General features: G+C 39.6%; 1 protein-coding gene across 1 annotated transcript in view; it reads left to right on the forward strand.

Moving 5' to 3' along the window:
- Positions 1–10754, forward strand: part of ABCC8 (ATP-binding cassette, sub-family C (CFTR/MRP), member 8) — a gene marked incomplete at its 5' end in the record, with an annotated part of 72939 nt that extends 62185 nt beyond the window's left edge. Inside the window, 9 exons of the mRNA XM_010079066.1 lie at positions 958–1071; positions 1695–1815; positions 1979–2109; positions 2670–2748; positions 3626–3734; positions 5299–5402; positions 6191–6324; positions 7686–7748; positions 10529–10754. Of these exons, the coding sequence (XP_010077368.1) occupies positions 958–1071; positions 1695–1815; positions 1979–2109; positions 2670–2748; positions 3626–3734; positions 5299–5402; positions 6191–6324; positions 7686–7748; positions 10529–10666 (993 nt within the window). The remainder of the gene's footprint in view (positions 1–957; positions 1072–1694; positions 1816–1978; positions 2110–2669; positions 2749–3625; positions 3735–5298; positions 5403–6190; positions 6325–7685; positions 7749–10528) is intronic.
- Positions 10755–17061: the final 6307 nt, after the last annotated feature.

A 17061-nucleotide genomic window follows, 5' to 3' on the forward strand; every position in this document is an offset into this window, starting at 1 on the left:
CCAAAGATATTCAGCTGCCTATTTCCTTAGAGTGCTCGGTAAAGTGGCCTGGCATGCGAAATTATTTATTAAAAATAATTCCCTGAGAAGTAAATGAAGTAATTTTATCTTGTGGATGGTGATATTTCTATCAGGCTTTGTTAGATACAGGTGTAGTACTGCTGTTGTGGTAACATGGGGTCCTTCTATATGTGCTAAGTGTATGTTAACTCATATTTCATGTTACACTCCATTTTGGACTCCATTTTAGCTGGTACCTTGTGCTACTTAAATTCAGATATTGAGTATGACTTAAATAAGATATTACTACCCTTTTCTACGTTCAGTCCTAGACCATCTGAAGTCCCTAATTCTGATCATTGCCTGTGTCACTAAACAGTACTAATATAGACAAGTGACAATTTCCTCCTACAGAGTTCATTTTCCAACCTGTTCCATAATTTTACTCAAAGACTTGTCTGTCGGAAGTGAAATCATAATGGTTTAAATTAAAGCAGCAAAAGCCCATCACAGGTGGACACAGTCTGACTAATAGGTACATGCTGGGCAAGAACAGCTTGTTGGAATAAACATGGATGATAGCCACCCAGCAGCAACTGCAGTGCCTCCCATCATCAGCCGCAGAAGGGATCACATGAGCATTTCCCTCCTGCCCCAGGTAACATCAGCTGCACGGTGTCAGCCACCTCCACTATGTGCTTACGATATCTGTGTTGACTTCTCCAGAAGATGAGGAGTGTTAGTACAACTCCTTCTCTGTACAACAGCATTTCCAAACAGCAGAGCCATGCTAAAGGCAATGAAAATGGGTTCCTAGGCAGTCTGTATGGAGTTACATGGTGTTTTCTGCCTGTATTTCAAACTGTGCAATGGGTTTTTTATTTGGTATGCAAAGTTATGAGAACATTTTAATCATTTATAGACTTATAGTGATGGAGCTTATTCATATTCCTTCAGGAGTACATTGGAGCATGTGTGGTACTCATAGCAGCTGTCACTTCTATTACCAGTTGCCTGTATAGTAAACTCTCTTCAGGACTTGTAGGCTTGGGACTAACCTATGCTCTTATGGTAAGAATCTCAGGACCCTTTTTGTCTCTCCCAAACATTTTTTTGTAATTCTTCAGGGCACAAAGATGAACAGGAAGATCGAAGGTGTCTGTACATCTTTAGTGGGTACTGTAACATCACTGAAACCATGTGTTAACTTCAGTTCACATTCGATGGTTGACATATTTGAGTATATACTTCAGTTTTTAGAGAAGTTATTCATTGAAGTGTTAGTTCAAATATGTCAACAAAATATGGCCAGCTTGCATATTTTTATATTGTCTTCCATTGTGAAGAATATTTTTTCAGTGCATCAATTGTAATTATGCCCCAGTGCATCATTCTAGACTGTCAAACCTTAAGTTACCAAGCTACTGTATTTTCACCTGTCTTTACTGTTCCCCTCCTTCTTTCCTGTTGGTGTGGGTCAGCTCTCCGTAGTACCAAAGTATCTGTGCACTGCAGTTGGGAAATTCAACATTTAATCATTGTTGTCACCCTGTTGATGTGTACCATACAGTTCATTCACAACTTCAGCTTAAGGCTGAACAAGTGTTACTGTGGAGGAATATAAACTGCATGCTGGTCAAATGTTGCAAACTACTAAAAATATGGAGTTTAGTAGTGTATTTGCTTTACATCAGGTGTCTAACTACCTGAATTGGATGGTTCGTAACCTGGCTGACATGGAGATCCAGCTGGGTGCAGTGAAAAGAATCAATGGCCTTCTCAAAACAGAAGCTGAAAATTACGAAGGGCTCCTTTGTAAGTGCAGTTTTGTGCAGCATGCAGAATGAGCTTGCTGAAATTTTAATGATTTTGCAGTGTATTAACATGAAAAACATAGTAAATCACTTAATGAGACAATTAATTTATCATGAGAGGGTTGATTTTTTTTGGTTTTTATTCCCCTGTGCTACTGGCACAGCGTCCTCACAGATTCCCCAGAACTGGCCAGACAGAGGGGAGATCCAAATCCAGAACCTCAGTGTCCGATATGACAGCAACTTAAAGCCAGTGCTAAAGCATGTCAATGCCCACATCTCTCCAGGACAAAAGGTAAAGAATTGCAGTAATTCTGAGAAGTTCTTTAGAGTAGCACATCGTAGAAATCACAAAGTCGAAAAAACATGCCATAGTATGTTTGGATGACTGAATTACAGATTATTTTTCTCTAAAAGAATGCAGTGCGCTGGAAAGGAGTCTGGGTTTCTTAGTTTGGTGTGTTTAGGCATATGTTAGAGTGAGAAGCTAGAACTACACACCACTTCTCAGTGTCCCAGTGCCCTGCTGTCCAAAGACAATACCAAAAGAAGCGACAGCGACCCCTTACTGTGTTAGAAATACTTTCCATCTTTCCCATGTGGCTCTCTTGACTTTATTCCCATCGTTGCCACTCTTCTATTGTTCCTGTATATAGGACTAGCCTTGATTTATTCTTAAATGCTGAGATCCCTAAAGACAAAGAGTGAACTTGGGGATTCAGTTATGGCCAGTTCAGTTTGAACTGTCAGGAGGACATGAGGATCATGTGGATCAGAACAGCTGCTCCATGCACTCATCTTAAGTGTCAAGTGCAGACATCATCCATTTCCGTTCATCTGCTTTCTGTGTCACAGATTGGGATCTGCGGCCGAACAGGCAGTGGAAAATCCTCCTTCTCTCTTGCATTTTTCAGAATGGTTGACACTTTTGAGGGTAAGATTACATTTTTGCATATTGATCAAGTTTAGTTCTGGAAGGTGCTTTGATAGTCCTTTCCTTAGCTGCAGCAGCTTTGAAGTGCAATTTTTGAATCTGCGGGATATTCTCTGGCCTTGTTTAAATAAGATATCATCTGTCACCTAAAGGTGTGCCTTGATAAGCTGAATCAATAAAAATTCTACTTGAAAGAAGGAAGTCCTTTTGTGCTCTTAAATCACAACAGTGGGACCAAACCATTAAAGGGCAGGGTGTTCAAGTACAATGAAGGATCCACACACAAGGCACAGATAGGACCCACTGGGCCCAGAAAACTCAGCAACTGGGGATTGCAGTTTGGCCTGCTGCCCTGGAATTTCCTGCCGTATTTCCTGCTATGTGTGCCACATCCATGTGCCTCACAGAGTGTCTTCCTGTGCATCTCAAAAAATTTTAGCCTCAGTTTCCCAGCCACATTGCCCAGAGGGCCCTTACACAGAGACAGACAGTTGTACTTGGAGATAAAATTTCAAAGCACTGAATAGTAATTTGGCTTTTTGAAACATTTGTTCCCCCTGGTAGCTAGTCCCTGGTTGAAGTTACCTCTTACTTTCTTTTTTGATAGATGTTTATAAGGGTCAAGCAGATAAGTAGTGTGTCTAATCATTCATAAAATATTACAGGTATACTTTGTATTCCTCCCAGGTGAGGCTTAGTCTCAAGACAATGTGCTTGCTGCTTAACCAAAACTTGTTTCATTAGTCAGTAAGGGGATGTGCAATTCAAGGCCTGTTCCTGCTGTACTGTATTTCAAACTGAAAGTGAGCCATGTCTTTGCCTGCAGCTGTGTGACATGATAAATGGTCTAGCAGACTATCTATTTTCTTTTGAATAGGAAGGATTATCATTGATGGTATAGATATCGCTAAGCTCCCCTTACAGACATTGAGATCTCGGCTGTCAATCATTCTCCAAGATCCTATTTTATTCAGTGGAACAATCCGGTAAGCATTAAGCACCAGCAATAAAAAACATATAATGACTTAATGGCATATACCATATAATGACTTTTACAAAATTGCTGATAGAAAATTGTTCAATTCCAGTCTCCCCAGTTGGAATAAGGAGGATCACTGCCTTCTGTCTGTGCTTTTTACCCATGCCTGCCAGACTGCATCTTGCTGGTGCCTCAGCCTGGTCAGCATGCTGTCAGCAGAAGGCATCCCATGCCTGGGAAGTAGGGAAACTCAGTATTTATTCCTCCAGGATCAAGTAATTACTTTAGCTTCTTGATTAAATAGCTATAACCACCCAGCACTTCTTGAAACCTTTTCTCCAACATCTCTTTTAATCTGTCTGCCTTAAAAAATGAGTTGGAAAAAATGCAGACTAAAAAATTCATATAGAAAAAGAGAAAGGAATAGAACAATATGAGAAGTACTGGGGGAGGTTTGGGGTATTTTATCCTGGAACCTCTATCCAAGTTGCTATTCTAGTCTTTGAGACAGTCTTTCATCTGTGAGAAGATCTGTGAGAATCTTTCTCTGAGGGGATGATGCAGTAGAAACAGGGGCAAAAAGCTCCTCAGTTTCCAAAAAATGTCCTTACCTATGTCTGTCATTTACCTTAGAAAGGAACAGTACAATCCTCAGTGTAGAGCTACATCACCTGCTGTTACAGTTTCTACATAAAAGTCAGAGTTCACTGAAAATGATACAAGCTTTTGTGGTTTGCTGACTCCACACTAATACAGATCCCAAGATTGTTTCCTGAACTTGCCTGAATAGAGCATGATTCATTCATGTCAGAAGATGAGGTGACTGTATACCTCTGTTTTATTAATTAACCTGTCAAAAAATGTCATTAGGCCAGCATCAGTCATTCACAGTGCATACAGTAGGAGTAAAACAGTAAAAATAAAGTGTTGCACACCATTTAATCTTTTATTTCTGATTATTATTCTACAAATTAATATTATAAGATATTCACATTTGTTGCTGTCATTTCTGGGCTACAGCAAGCTAACATAACATTCATCTGTTCATAAATCCCAGATTTCTTCAGTTGTAGTGAAGACTTGCATTTCATAATTCAGTATGAAGCTTGATTGTTCTGTTGAGTATTTCTATAGCAGCAAGGAACAAAGAGACATTGGATTTAAAAGGAGAGATGGGAAAACTTTGGCCTTTGTTTAAAAATGAATGTTAATTTAAACTGATTATATTAACAGCTCTTTTCCTTCAGAACTTTTTTCTAGTAAAACATGAGAATTTCTTTTCTTTATTCAGAAGAAAATTAATTCTAAACCCACAAAGATATCTGCAAAACGGGAAGCTTTTCCCATTCTGCACAACTGAAAGAATCAAATTTTGTTCTTAATCACATTGGTATAAATGTTGACCAAGTCTTCAAAATTCCGTGGAGTTATACCAATGACAACATAATCAGGCACAGATCTTTGGCATATGATTCTGATTATTTGTAGGTTTGTGTCTAAGCACACTAAAAGAAGAAATACATTGCAGACATTTATATTGATGGATATTCTTGAATTACACATAACTGTAGGTTTAACTTGGACCCGGAGAAGAAGTGCACTGACAGCATGCTGTGGGAAGCGTTGGACATAGCACAGCTCAAGCATGTGGTGAAAGCACTCCCTGGGGGCCTAGGTAATAAGACTTCCTTCTTGAGAAGATTGCTTCCAGTGTTCACAACAATGCTGTTTCACATTTACTATTTATTAAAAAGGTAGTTGCTGAAGAAAAAGCTTTTTAGGTTATGGAAGGTGACAAGAAGTGCTTGCCTGCAGGCAAAGGTCCTATATCCATTGAACTCCCTTAGCAACTGCAGCTGTGGGGCAGAATCCTGTTTCTGTTCAAATCAGTGTCAAAATTCTTGTTTTATTTTGGTATTTCTTCTTGTTATGCAGCATTGAGGTTTATGGGTCTTGTTGACACCTTATTTGAACTCACAAGTCAGGTGTTGTCTAGAATATGTTCTATTTCCAGTTGTCGTGTCCAGGGAAGAAGATTTCAAAAGCTTAACGCTGTGAATCATTTGGTCATTAAAAAAAAAAAAAAAAAACCCCACACAAAGCAACCCAGCCACGAACCCTTAAGAATGGTAAAGCTTTTGCATACAGAAATGATGGATGCCACTTTGACAGGGGAATGCAGTGTCCTAGACTGCATGCGTTCCAGAGGAACTTACACTTAAGCATCCTTAGCTACTTTGATGTCTGATATAAAGAATATAGTGAGACAGATGTACTGGTTGTTTTGAACAATGGCAATAAACAGGCAAAATTGGGTCACCAGCAGCTGTAGACTTACGAAACATTACTTAGAAAATCTATGCTGAAAGTGAGTCATTTTCCAAGTATATGCTCTACTATGATCTGACCCTCTTATACACCTTACTCCTCCCCGCAATACTATGCTTGCTATATCATTTCCAGATGCTATAGTCACAGAAGGGGGTGAAAACTTCAGCCAGGGCCAAAGACAGCTGTTCTGCCTAGCAAGAGCTTTTGTGCGGAAGACCAGCATCTTCATCATGGATGAAGCCACAGCATCTATTGACATGGCAACAGTGAGTTTGGAGTCCTTTCTGGTTTCTCGCTTTCCTTGAGAGGGAGACAACTGCTAATATGCAAAGGAAAAGGTGGAAAGCAATTCTATCTACTCTGGTATATGCTTACACCATATTTAGTGCAGGCGTGTTTACAAGTCCAGGTAGTTGTGAGTCATTGCTAAATAATCTAAAGAACTTTAAAATCATTTTACTAGAGTTTTAATAGTTACTCCAGCATTAGGAAAATGAAGCATGTTATTTTCATTGGCAATTTGATTTTGTAAAGTAAACAAAGCTGTGGGAGGACAGGTGGGATGATCAATGAAGGGTAAATTAGCAAGCAGACATATTTCCCCAGCATGGTGGACACGACAAGTCAGGAAGTTAGAAGGCTTGAAAGCAGAGTCAAGGAAATAAACAGAGACATAGAAAAGACATGCTGGATTATTGCATTCATTAACTGAAATTGCTAGACAGAGGTTAAACCACACGATAATACTACACTGACTGGATTTTAGCCAAATAGAACAGTACGTTCTTAGGATTATTTTTCCCCTGTTATGTTGTTCTGATAAATGTTTCAGTCTTCTTCATTCTGTGAATCAATAATATAATTGGGGGGGCTTATTATAACAGCTACAATTTTTAGTTTTGTAAAATCTTAGTGTTTTGGGGGTCAGTAACATTGGGAATTATGCTGTACACAGCCCAGTTAAAACACATTTTGAATTTTGATGCATTGAAGATATAGCTCCTCCCTGAAGATAACTTTAGTTACTATTATCTGTTATTTAGATATGTATCTGTGCTAGTGACATTTCTGCGCAGTTTGGTACATAACAATGTTTCCTAAATAGCGAAGGATGAGTACTTGTTGAGTGAGAACTATCTATGTTAAGACCATCTTAAATATCATCTCCACTGTTAAATATACCAGGTACAGCACACTCCCTTGCTTATCCCTGCCACCCCTTGGTGTTAGATGTCCCCAGTGTGCTGGGACATTCCTGGGCTTCCAGCACGGTGAAGAATGCACCACGGAGCTGCCAGCATGCACGCAGTCTGGCAGCACCCTGAATTCACCTTTGGCTTCCTCACTGTAAAACTGAGGTCAGGATAGCAGGGGTTTGGGAGCCAGAGCACGGCTCTCACGTGCGTGGAAGCTCAGAGGCAGTGGGGGGTGGCAGGAATGAGCAGGGCTGTCTGACTGGGGACCAGGCTCTGACTTAGTTCTGACCCGTAGTTAATTTTTCATTTCTGCAATGAAGGATCAATAAAAGCACAGAATAATCAGTGTTTACTTAAGCCTTCTTAGTGTCTGTGTGTCTATCATGTAACTTCTGTTGTTTGAAAAGCAACAAATGTTTTTCTTTACATAGGAGAACATACTCCAGAAGGTAGTCATGACTGCGTTTGCTGACCGTACAGTGGTTACAATAGCAGTAAGTGCAGTTTCTGTTGTGGTTCTAATGCAAACAAGAATCAGAAGTCCCACATTACTCAATTCCTGTCAGTGTTAATAAATGTGTTAATTTGGCCGTTAATCTTTTTTTTAATATGTTGTTTAAGTGTAAGCTTTCTTTTCCATTGTAAACTACTTTCTTATTTAAATACATAACAGCAGCTTCTTGAATGTGTTGCGTGGTGCTAAGTCTGATTGCCTATAAAGGCATGTAATCTAAGTATGCAGTCTATTTGCTGTTACCCCATTTTAGTCTGATTTAAAATATAATATGACTTTGACTACTGTGAAATCTAAGAATAAGTTTCATCAAGCTATAGTAATCATTTAACTAAGAACAGGTAAAATTGTGTCATAGTTCTGCCACTGGATAAAGCAATTGTTTCAGAATTTAAACAAATAAATTAGAACCTTGCTACCTTTTTAAAATAAACATTCCATCCCTGTTGACAGTGATTAAATTTGTTTACATATTCTTGAAGTGATTATACAAAGACCTTGAGTATCTATTAAAAATTTTGTTATGAAAGAGATTTGACCTGAATCAAAGCAGTTGGCCCAACAGATATGTCAGAAGCAATACATATCTTTCAGTCCTCTGTTTTCTAAAAATATACGTATTTCATGGAGGTGAAATAACATCATTATTCTTCTTAATATTTAAGAACGAAACACAGGTCTCTTAGTGAGTTTTAAAATACACAGTTCAAACAGCATTTTTGAATAAACTTACTTTGAATGTTTTTACTTCCAAATGTCAATGTGGTTTACAGCAGGTGGGTTTGTGTAACAGAAATGTAACGTGGGGTTTTGGGTAGTGGTTTGGATTTTGGTTTGGTTTTTATTTGTTTACTTCAGAGAAAGTGATATATTCCTAATTTATGCTTAGGAAGAATAGGAAGAGTATAATACTGGCTCTATGTTATCATCTGCATTACCTTACCAGAATGGCAGCACTGATTGTGTTATACTGAAAGAGATCAGACAACAAGGGCAGCAAGTACAACTGGAATGTGATATTTCAGTCCCCTCCCCTTGCCTGTGGACTGGATAAGTGTCACAGGAGGACTGCAGCAGAGACGAGATTTGTAGATACCATCAGTGATTATTTCATGGAACATCTGGCTAGAAAGCCACAGAAAGAAACACAAGAGTTGTTTTTGGTACTGAGGCTGCCTAAGATCTGATTAGGAACCTTATGGGTGAAGAATGACTGTGTAACACTATTCAGAGATTAAATATCCCTGCAGGAGTAATTCAGACACAAAAAATCTAATGCAGTTATATTCAACTTTAAAAAGAAGTGGAACTCTGTAAAAATTAGGAAGCTTTCTAAAAAAAAGGGGGGGGGGGGGGGGGGGGGGGGGGGGCGTGGGAAGCTAAAAGAGGAAGCAAATGAATCTACAGGGAACATGGAAGTTACTGAAGGATTTTATTCAAAAATCCCAGAGCCAAGGCATGTTACTTATTAGGAAAGGCTTGAGTAAGGATAGAAAGAAGCTGGTATGGCTAAACTAATGAAAAAAACACTATTATAAACAATAAGGCATTCCTAAAAAAAAATAGCCAAATAAAGAAAACAGAAATGATAATGGGTTCTGGCATGTTACGTGTGAAAATGCAATAAGGTAGGCCAAAAAAAAACAAACCACCAACCCAAAACAAACAAACAAAAAACCAGCAACTGGAAGCCATCAAAACTAATAATGAATCCATGAACCCCTCAAATACACTGGGAGCAAGAAGTCTGTCAACCTGTGGGGCAGTTTGATGATCGATACATGAAAGGAATGCTCAGGAAAGATAACGGTATTGCACAAAAGCTAAATTATTTTCAGTATTCACTGTGGAAAAAAAATGGTGAGTTTTCTTCCTAATAATAAATTAATCAAATGTTAGGGCTTACTAGGAAAAGGGTAGAAAACAAAAAAGAAAGTATCATACCACTGCAAAAGTCCATTTTTTGCACATACCTTGAATACTATGTGTAGTTCCAGTCTCCTCATCCCCAGAATGACACAGCTGAAAAATGCTGAGAAGCACAAGGATGACCAGAAGTGTGGTACTGTTCCTTAAGGGGAGCAGCTGAGCAGGCTAGGCCTCTTCTGCCTGGAAGAAGGACAACATAAGGATAAGTGAGAGAGCTGTCTACAAAATCATGAGGCAAGGGGGAAGAAGCATCAGATGAAGCCCTGAGCAGTGAGGCCCAGAGTACACAAAAAGGGGGTACTTGCTCACACAGTGGGGAGCAAGGCTGGAAAAAAACTTTTCCAAAGTATGTGGATGCAAAATGTTTATGAAAGCTTAAGAGAAGACATGAACAAGGTCTTAGAAGAGAGATCTATTCAGTTTTACAAATAAACAAACCACACCAAGCTCAGGAACCCCCCTGATCTAGACACAGTCCAGGACTGGGAGAGCCCCCACATGCAGTACTGCACTCACTTGCCTTGTTCCCACTCTTCCTGGCTGCCTTCTTGTGGCAACATGCAGTGGCAAGACTCTGGGCTAGGAACACTGTAGTCTGAACTCATAGGAGGATTCATACTAAGTACCTGTGTGCAATTTAGCTACTTGAATATCTACATGGCTCTTGGTCTGTATATTTATCTGCAGTATTTGCACAATAAATTAGGGTGAGAAGTAGGATAAGTAGCCTTAATCAAACTTGAACTTGATAGGAAAATCTGGAAGTCTGTCTTATCCTGGAATATATTTGATAGACACACTGAACTGGCATTTTGTTTATTTGTTTTTCAGCACCGTGTGCACACGATCCTCAATGCAGATTTGGTTATTGTAATGAAGAGGGGGGTTATTTTGGAATATGACAAGCCTGAGGTTCTGCTAGAACAAGAAGACAGTGTCTTTGCTTCTTTTGTACAAGCAGATAAGTAATAAAAATAAATGATGCATTTTAAAGTACAATTGTATGGTTTTCTAAAAATGTAAAATATCTGTAAATAAATATTATTTTGTAATAAATTGAGGTTTTCCTTTTTTAATAAAATGAGCCATTTCTCTCCACCTGAAACATTAATGAATTATCTATGTACTTTCCTTTTTGTATACTACTTCTCTTTTTATGTGCTACCAAAGAATAATGAAATATGGTTGAAATAAACTACATGGGATACACATCAAACAAACATAGCCAGCATGGAGTTTTTATGTAACTCTTTAACCTCTCCTGTCATTTTATTAACATGTCCTTTTTTATGCATCATAGCCCTCCTATAGATAATGTTCATGACTGACTAACTGCAGAAGGAAAAATTATATGCCAAAGGTGTTTCTCAAAAGCTTGTATCTCTTTTAATCATATGACTCTGTAAAGCTTTAATATCTAAATATAAAATCTATTAAATTTTTTTTATATTGTGGTTTATTGATAGTGCCTGTGTCTCTTGGTCTCTCCTTTAATACCGTTTAGAAATTAATCACAATCTGATTCCTTTAGTCTTTCCTAGGCTGCCTCACCCCCCATTGAATCATATTACACTGATTCCAAACAGCATTGGGCCAGACTCTCTCCCAAACTGTGCAGAAGCTCCGAGAAGGGGGGCTGTGATAAAGTATCAGTGTTTAATGCACCCTGTTTCCAGACCAGTACAGATGTACCAGTTCATCTGGAAATTATCCCTCCAAATCTGGTAAGTAATCAGTATTAAACCTTTCACTGTAGCTCAGGGCCATGAGAGCCTGACTCATTGTCTCCTACTCTCACGTATTTCACCCACTGTCACACAGTTTCTAGATTCACTGTGACCCTTACCAATAAATTACGTATACTTATTAAGATAACTTGTAACCACTGAAATATTCCTAATTTATACTACTTATCCTTGCCCTATCGATTCACTGTGATGATTATTCCAGTGTTGCAAGTAAAATTAGAGCTAATGTAGTAAATATGTGCTCTTTGTATAGATTAGGATGACTGTCCTTGGGAGTGTTGAGAAAAACTTTTTAATCACTTAAGGACTGTTAGATTTACCCTTGAAAACAGGAACATCCTGGAAAATAATCAGGATGTTTGGAGTAGTCAGCCAAGTGAGTGATTAGCACTGTCCGAAAGTAACCTATCCTCATTTTAGTATAATTATAATACTAAAAAACACACCTCCCAGTGTCTGGACAATCCTCCCAGAATTAAGACCCTCACTCACCAAGCATGCGTAGTAAATTTAATGAATGCTGTGTTTTTAAATTGAAGCAAGAAAAGAACTAACCAACCACAGTTAAGAAGAGGTAAAAGTTAACCAATTAGAAGGATGTGGCAAAGTAGACAGAACTAACATTTTGAACCATATAAATACACAAAGTGACTACAACTGGGTGTGCTAGCTTTGTGGAATTACCACCTAGCGCCTATCTGTGTGCAGACATGCAATGAACAATTTCACAGCTCTGTGCGTGTTGGCTTATTGCACACCAGGCGATAAACTCTGCTTTTGAGACAACACCAGGATTTATTAATTGCTAAAGGGTTAGAATGGCAGTGACCCCATAGAAGGCTACAGTGACTTTTTCACTGTTCCTCTTTTTATAGAAGTTTTTGCTTTACATCCATTTTTGTCCTCTTCCCCTTTCTGAAGAATTGTGAATTGCTAGCGCTTGGGAACACTGCTTTCTCTTTTTTTCCTCTCCTTACCCTGCACAGTTAATTTAGAATCTGTTTTTTAAAGGCTTTATTTTTTAGAAAAAGACATCTCAGTGTTCTCATGGGATGCGTGATATTTTTAATGGATTACTTCTAACACTGCAGCCGAGCGCAAGAAAAACCAAAGAACTGTTGTTGCTGTTTAAAGAGTGTTACCAGTACCACAGCGGAGTATTTGCAGCATCTGCCTCCTGTTATTTGTGAAATACCTAAGGACATTAAAGTGGGGCCAGAGAACATATAACCAACAGGAGAGTGTAGGGTAAAAGTGGGGAGGTAAAATATAGTTACACAGATGAAACGCATGAGCTCTGTCATTGCCTACTACAGATGAAGAGAGAAAATGGGCAGTTGAGAGATATCTTATTCTCCAGGAAATTATTTTGCTGGGCAGCTTCAAATTAAAAATAGCAGCAGAACTATTGGTGTGTTTTCACCCTGGGATACCAGGCATCCATTAGGGCTAAGAGAGAAGAAATGGGAGACAGGTGACTATCCTTCCAGGGCAGCAGAAGAGCACAGTGAGCGCAGAGCAGGTTTCTACTGCAGCTACTGTGTGTGCTGTTTCCTAGCTGCCCAGCAGTGGTCTAAGGCGGGATCTCATCTTGTCAAGGCTCAGGAAAAACACCACTCTGCAGCATGTCGCCAACTCATGCTGCAGGTAGAGATCCTCAGAAGCTTTGCAACCATCTGTGGAAGATCCTAAATCCTAATGGCAAGAGGAGAGATACAGATAAGTGAGGTTTCGTATACTTTTAATAGTGCCTGGGATTTGACAATGCAATTAGGACAAGCTCCTATTCCACAAGCCACTGGCAACCTAACCTCAAAGGAATACACGGGAGTAAAGGGGACAGCATATTGCTAAGATGACTCTATTGGATCTTGCAGTATTAAGAAATGGGAACTCAAAGTACAAGTGTCATGCATTTCCATTGTAAATCAGGCTTGTATTTCACAAAGCAGCATTCTAGGCAAGTAGGGTGAGTCAGTTCGTATCCAACAATTATGTATCTTTTTAATAGTACCACACTGCTGGATAAATATGTGTGACCAGGAAGGCCTCTTAGCTACCGCTGGGACAGAATAGACTCTACATTTCCTCAGCGCATTTTATCTAGTCTTGTTTATATGGGGCCAAGTCCCAGGAGTTTCTGCCCCCTAACTCCAAAGGGTTAAATTCTCAACAGTGACCAGAAGCAGAATACAATAAAATTATCCTGTGGTGGGAGGCTCACCAGCATTATCTGAGTCATTAAACTTGTTGCCTTGAGATATGCATTCCAGAAATTGCTACTGAATCAGGCTCTTAAATGTATTTTGCATGGCAATGAAGGATTACTAAGCAAAGCATTGTACTAAAATGGGTGCAAGACAGCTCCATAGCAGCCATGTCCAGACTTTCATTTCTCCTCTGGGATGGGACTTGTCTGAGTCCCAAAGGTGCTAGTGGGCTAGGCTGCCCATGGAGATACAACCAGGGTTTGTTTTCTATAAATACTCCCATTATGCAAAAGCCACTATAGCATTTATCCCCTTGTCTTAGTGTGGCTATTTCATCCTGTTCTACTTATTTCTAAGGGAATGCTGTTTCCTTGGAAGGCCAGGAAGCACAGCCCGACGGCTACATTAGCCTCATCCCAGCTCTGCTCATGCCTTCCCCTGTGGCTTTGCATAACCAACTCCGATCTCTTTTCCTCTGCCTACCCACTCATACAGCAAGGTGATTTGTGAGGCTTAATTCATGTTAGGCTAACACTGTGTAGCCTTTGAAAGAAAGGTCTGCTTCTAAAGGCAGAGTAATATCACGCTGACAACTATATTTTAATTTAACAGTTAAAATATCTTCTTTGATAGCCATTGCATTAAGGACAAATCAGGGTGGGGGGCAGTTTTGAAACAGAAAACCTGTTTTGTGGGTGGAAAAACTTACCTCTCATGATTCAATACTACAGAGTGAGATTGTTCATTCCTTTGAGCCCAATTTGTTCAGTAGCTCTTAACACAAATATGTTGGCTCACTCAGAAGATCTGTCACTTTTTTCTTTTAAGTATCTGTCACTTGATCCACAAAGACAGGGCTGCTTTTTATTCTGCTGCAGAAATTCTTCAGCAGAAGCCACTTGCATTGCTGTCCAATCTCAGCCAACAAGTGCTCAGAGGCGAAGGAAAAGAAGTAGCAAATGACAGTCCCAATAAAGAACAAAGCGGAAACAAGGGAACACCTCTCTAGTTCTACAGAGTTCAGGATTCTTAAAACCAAAATGGTGAGAGCGTTCATGCAACACCCCTTACTGTAGTAGGCTCCATGGGTTGTCCCTAGCACCACCAGACTACGAAGCAATCTACCTTTCCCTTTAAAACACTCCTCCCCAAGGCATTTCTTTTCGTTCTACATTCATGTAGTTATCGCCCTCTGGAGGAAAAGGTACAGAATGCGACAACGATTAGAAAATAATAAGGAAAAAGGGCACCTCTTGAATACCTATATCCATCTCTGCAAAAGAATGAAATGTTACCAATGAACTGCATGATGTTACAGAGCCTCTTTATGCTCACTTCAAAATGCTGGAAGTAACTACGAGTTGCCATCAGCGGAGAATCACTCCTTTGACAAGTAAATCTTCAAATTACTTAATCCATTTTGGGTTTTTTTAAATGTTTAGACAGAAAAGTATAAAAAAAAAACCCAATATTTTTAAAGTTGCATATATAAATCTTGTACTTAACGAATTAAAAGTGTAGGTGCAGGTGACGTATTCACAGCAACCCCACAAAAAATGTCTAGCAGACAAAATGATACAGAGGAAGTGTTTTTGGCTAAGCTCAGTGGCCTGGCAGCTAGGTGTCAGGGCACCTTGTTTGTCATTTGTGTTTTATTTATCAAAGCAGCAAGAAAGATGACCCACAACAGAAGAAGGCATGGAGTACGGGAAACTGACCCCTCCAAAAGGAGTGGATGTGCATGGAAGGACATGCAACTATTCATACATAAAAAGTAGAAACAGTGTAAAGTAATAGTAATTGTTTAACTACAAGACCTATAACAACAGCTCAGAGAGCTCAGACTTGATTACTTAAAAATACTATTCTGAAATCTCTAGGTGGGCCACAGTAAGTAGCTGTAGGTGGTGAAAATTAATTTCAAGCCCAACTGGCTGGCTCCCAGCTGTCAACTAGGCAGTTGCCTTACCCAGGCAATCTATGCCAATACTGTGTGTACCAAAGCACTCACAGCCAAAACTGAAGGGAAAGTCCATGGACACATACAATTAGAAAAACAGAATCATAAACCCACTGACACTAAAGAAAAACCTCTTATCCAGAATATCCTAGGATGCTTTAGCAACTCTACAACTTTGGTGTCTAAACTGAAATAAAACCAAAATATTTAAATCAGAGTAAGTAAACACATGAATCAGAATATTGCTATTTGAACAGTGGAGCAGTCACATCAGAGTGTTTTTAAGTAACGCATCTTGTCACAGATATACATCCTTTTAGGCATGCACATGTATGTATTTTACACACACTGACATCATACTGCCACACACAGGTTCCAGCTTCCTGCCACCTTTTATTGACTCTTCTGGTGATTTTGATGTCTGGCTGGAAGTTCATGTCACTGTAGGTTAACCATTTGCAGACGGATCGGTCATTTGCGACACCTACTGCTATTTGGCCAGGAGCCGTTTTCCTGAGCAGTCACAGCTCACATCATTTCACGAGCGCCTTTCAGAAAAACTCTTCCTTACACAAGGCTAAACAACTCCAGCAAATGCTATAAGTGGGAATGTGTCCCTTGAGTTCCCAGTGTCTCCCAGCCCCCGTTTAACCAGTATGTCCTTGGACTTGGCCTCTTCAACCAAATTTCCTACCACTGCCTGCTTGATTCTGGATGAACGTTTTCCTCCTCCTTACAGAAAGATGTGCAGGTGAATTTAAGGATTTTTTTTTTTTTTTTTTTTGCATTAAAGGTCTACTTTAAAAAAAAAAAAAAACCCCATCACCATTTTGTGTTCTATTTCATGGAATAATTACCCAACCTGAAACCACTCCATCCTTTCTGGAAGCCCCATACTGGCAACAAATCTATCCTCAAACAAATATTTACAAAAATCGGCTCTGGGGAAAAGGCGATCGACGCAAAGCCCAACCTCCTCCTTCCTCAGGGAAAAAATACAACAAAACTGAGGTAAAAAATAAAGAACAAAGCAAAATTGAGGTAAAAACATAAAGAATAAAAACAAAACTGAGGTAAAAACTTAAAGAATAAAAACAAAACTGAGGTAAAAAATAAAGAACAAAGCAAAACTGAGGTAAAAACATAAAGAATAAAAACAAAACTGAGGTAAAAAATAAAGAACAAAACAAAACTGAGGTAAAAACTTAAAGAAACGCACCCAGCGCTCACCGGGGAGCGATCCGGGACTCGCCTCCCCGCTTCCCTTCCCACAGAGAGACGTTGAGGAGAGGCGCCCAACGACCGTTACGCGGAGGCACGCGCGGCTCCTCCACACACACACGCGCGCGCGGGAACGCTTCAGTCCCTCGACCCTCGGAGCAGCCACCGGCTCGGGGAACGCAACCTCGAGGCCGGGAGCGGCGGAGCCCGGCCCCACACGCCGAT

The sequence above is a fragment of the Pterocles gutturalis genome, unplaced genomic scaffold, assembly GCF_000699245.1.
Source record: "Pterocles gutturalis isolate BGI_N339 unplaced genomic scaffold, ASM69924v1 scaffold8081, whole genome shotgun sequence".
Lineage (NCBI taxonomy): Eukaryota > Metazoa > Chordata > Aves > Pterocliformes > Pteroclidae > Pterocles > Pterocles gutturalis.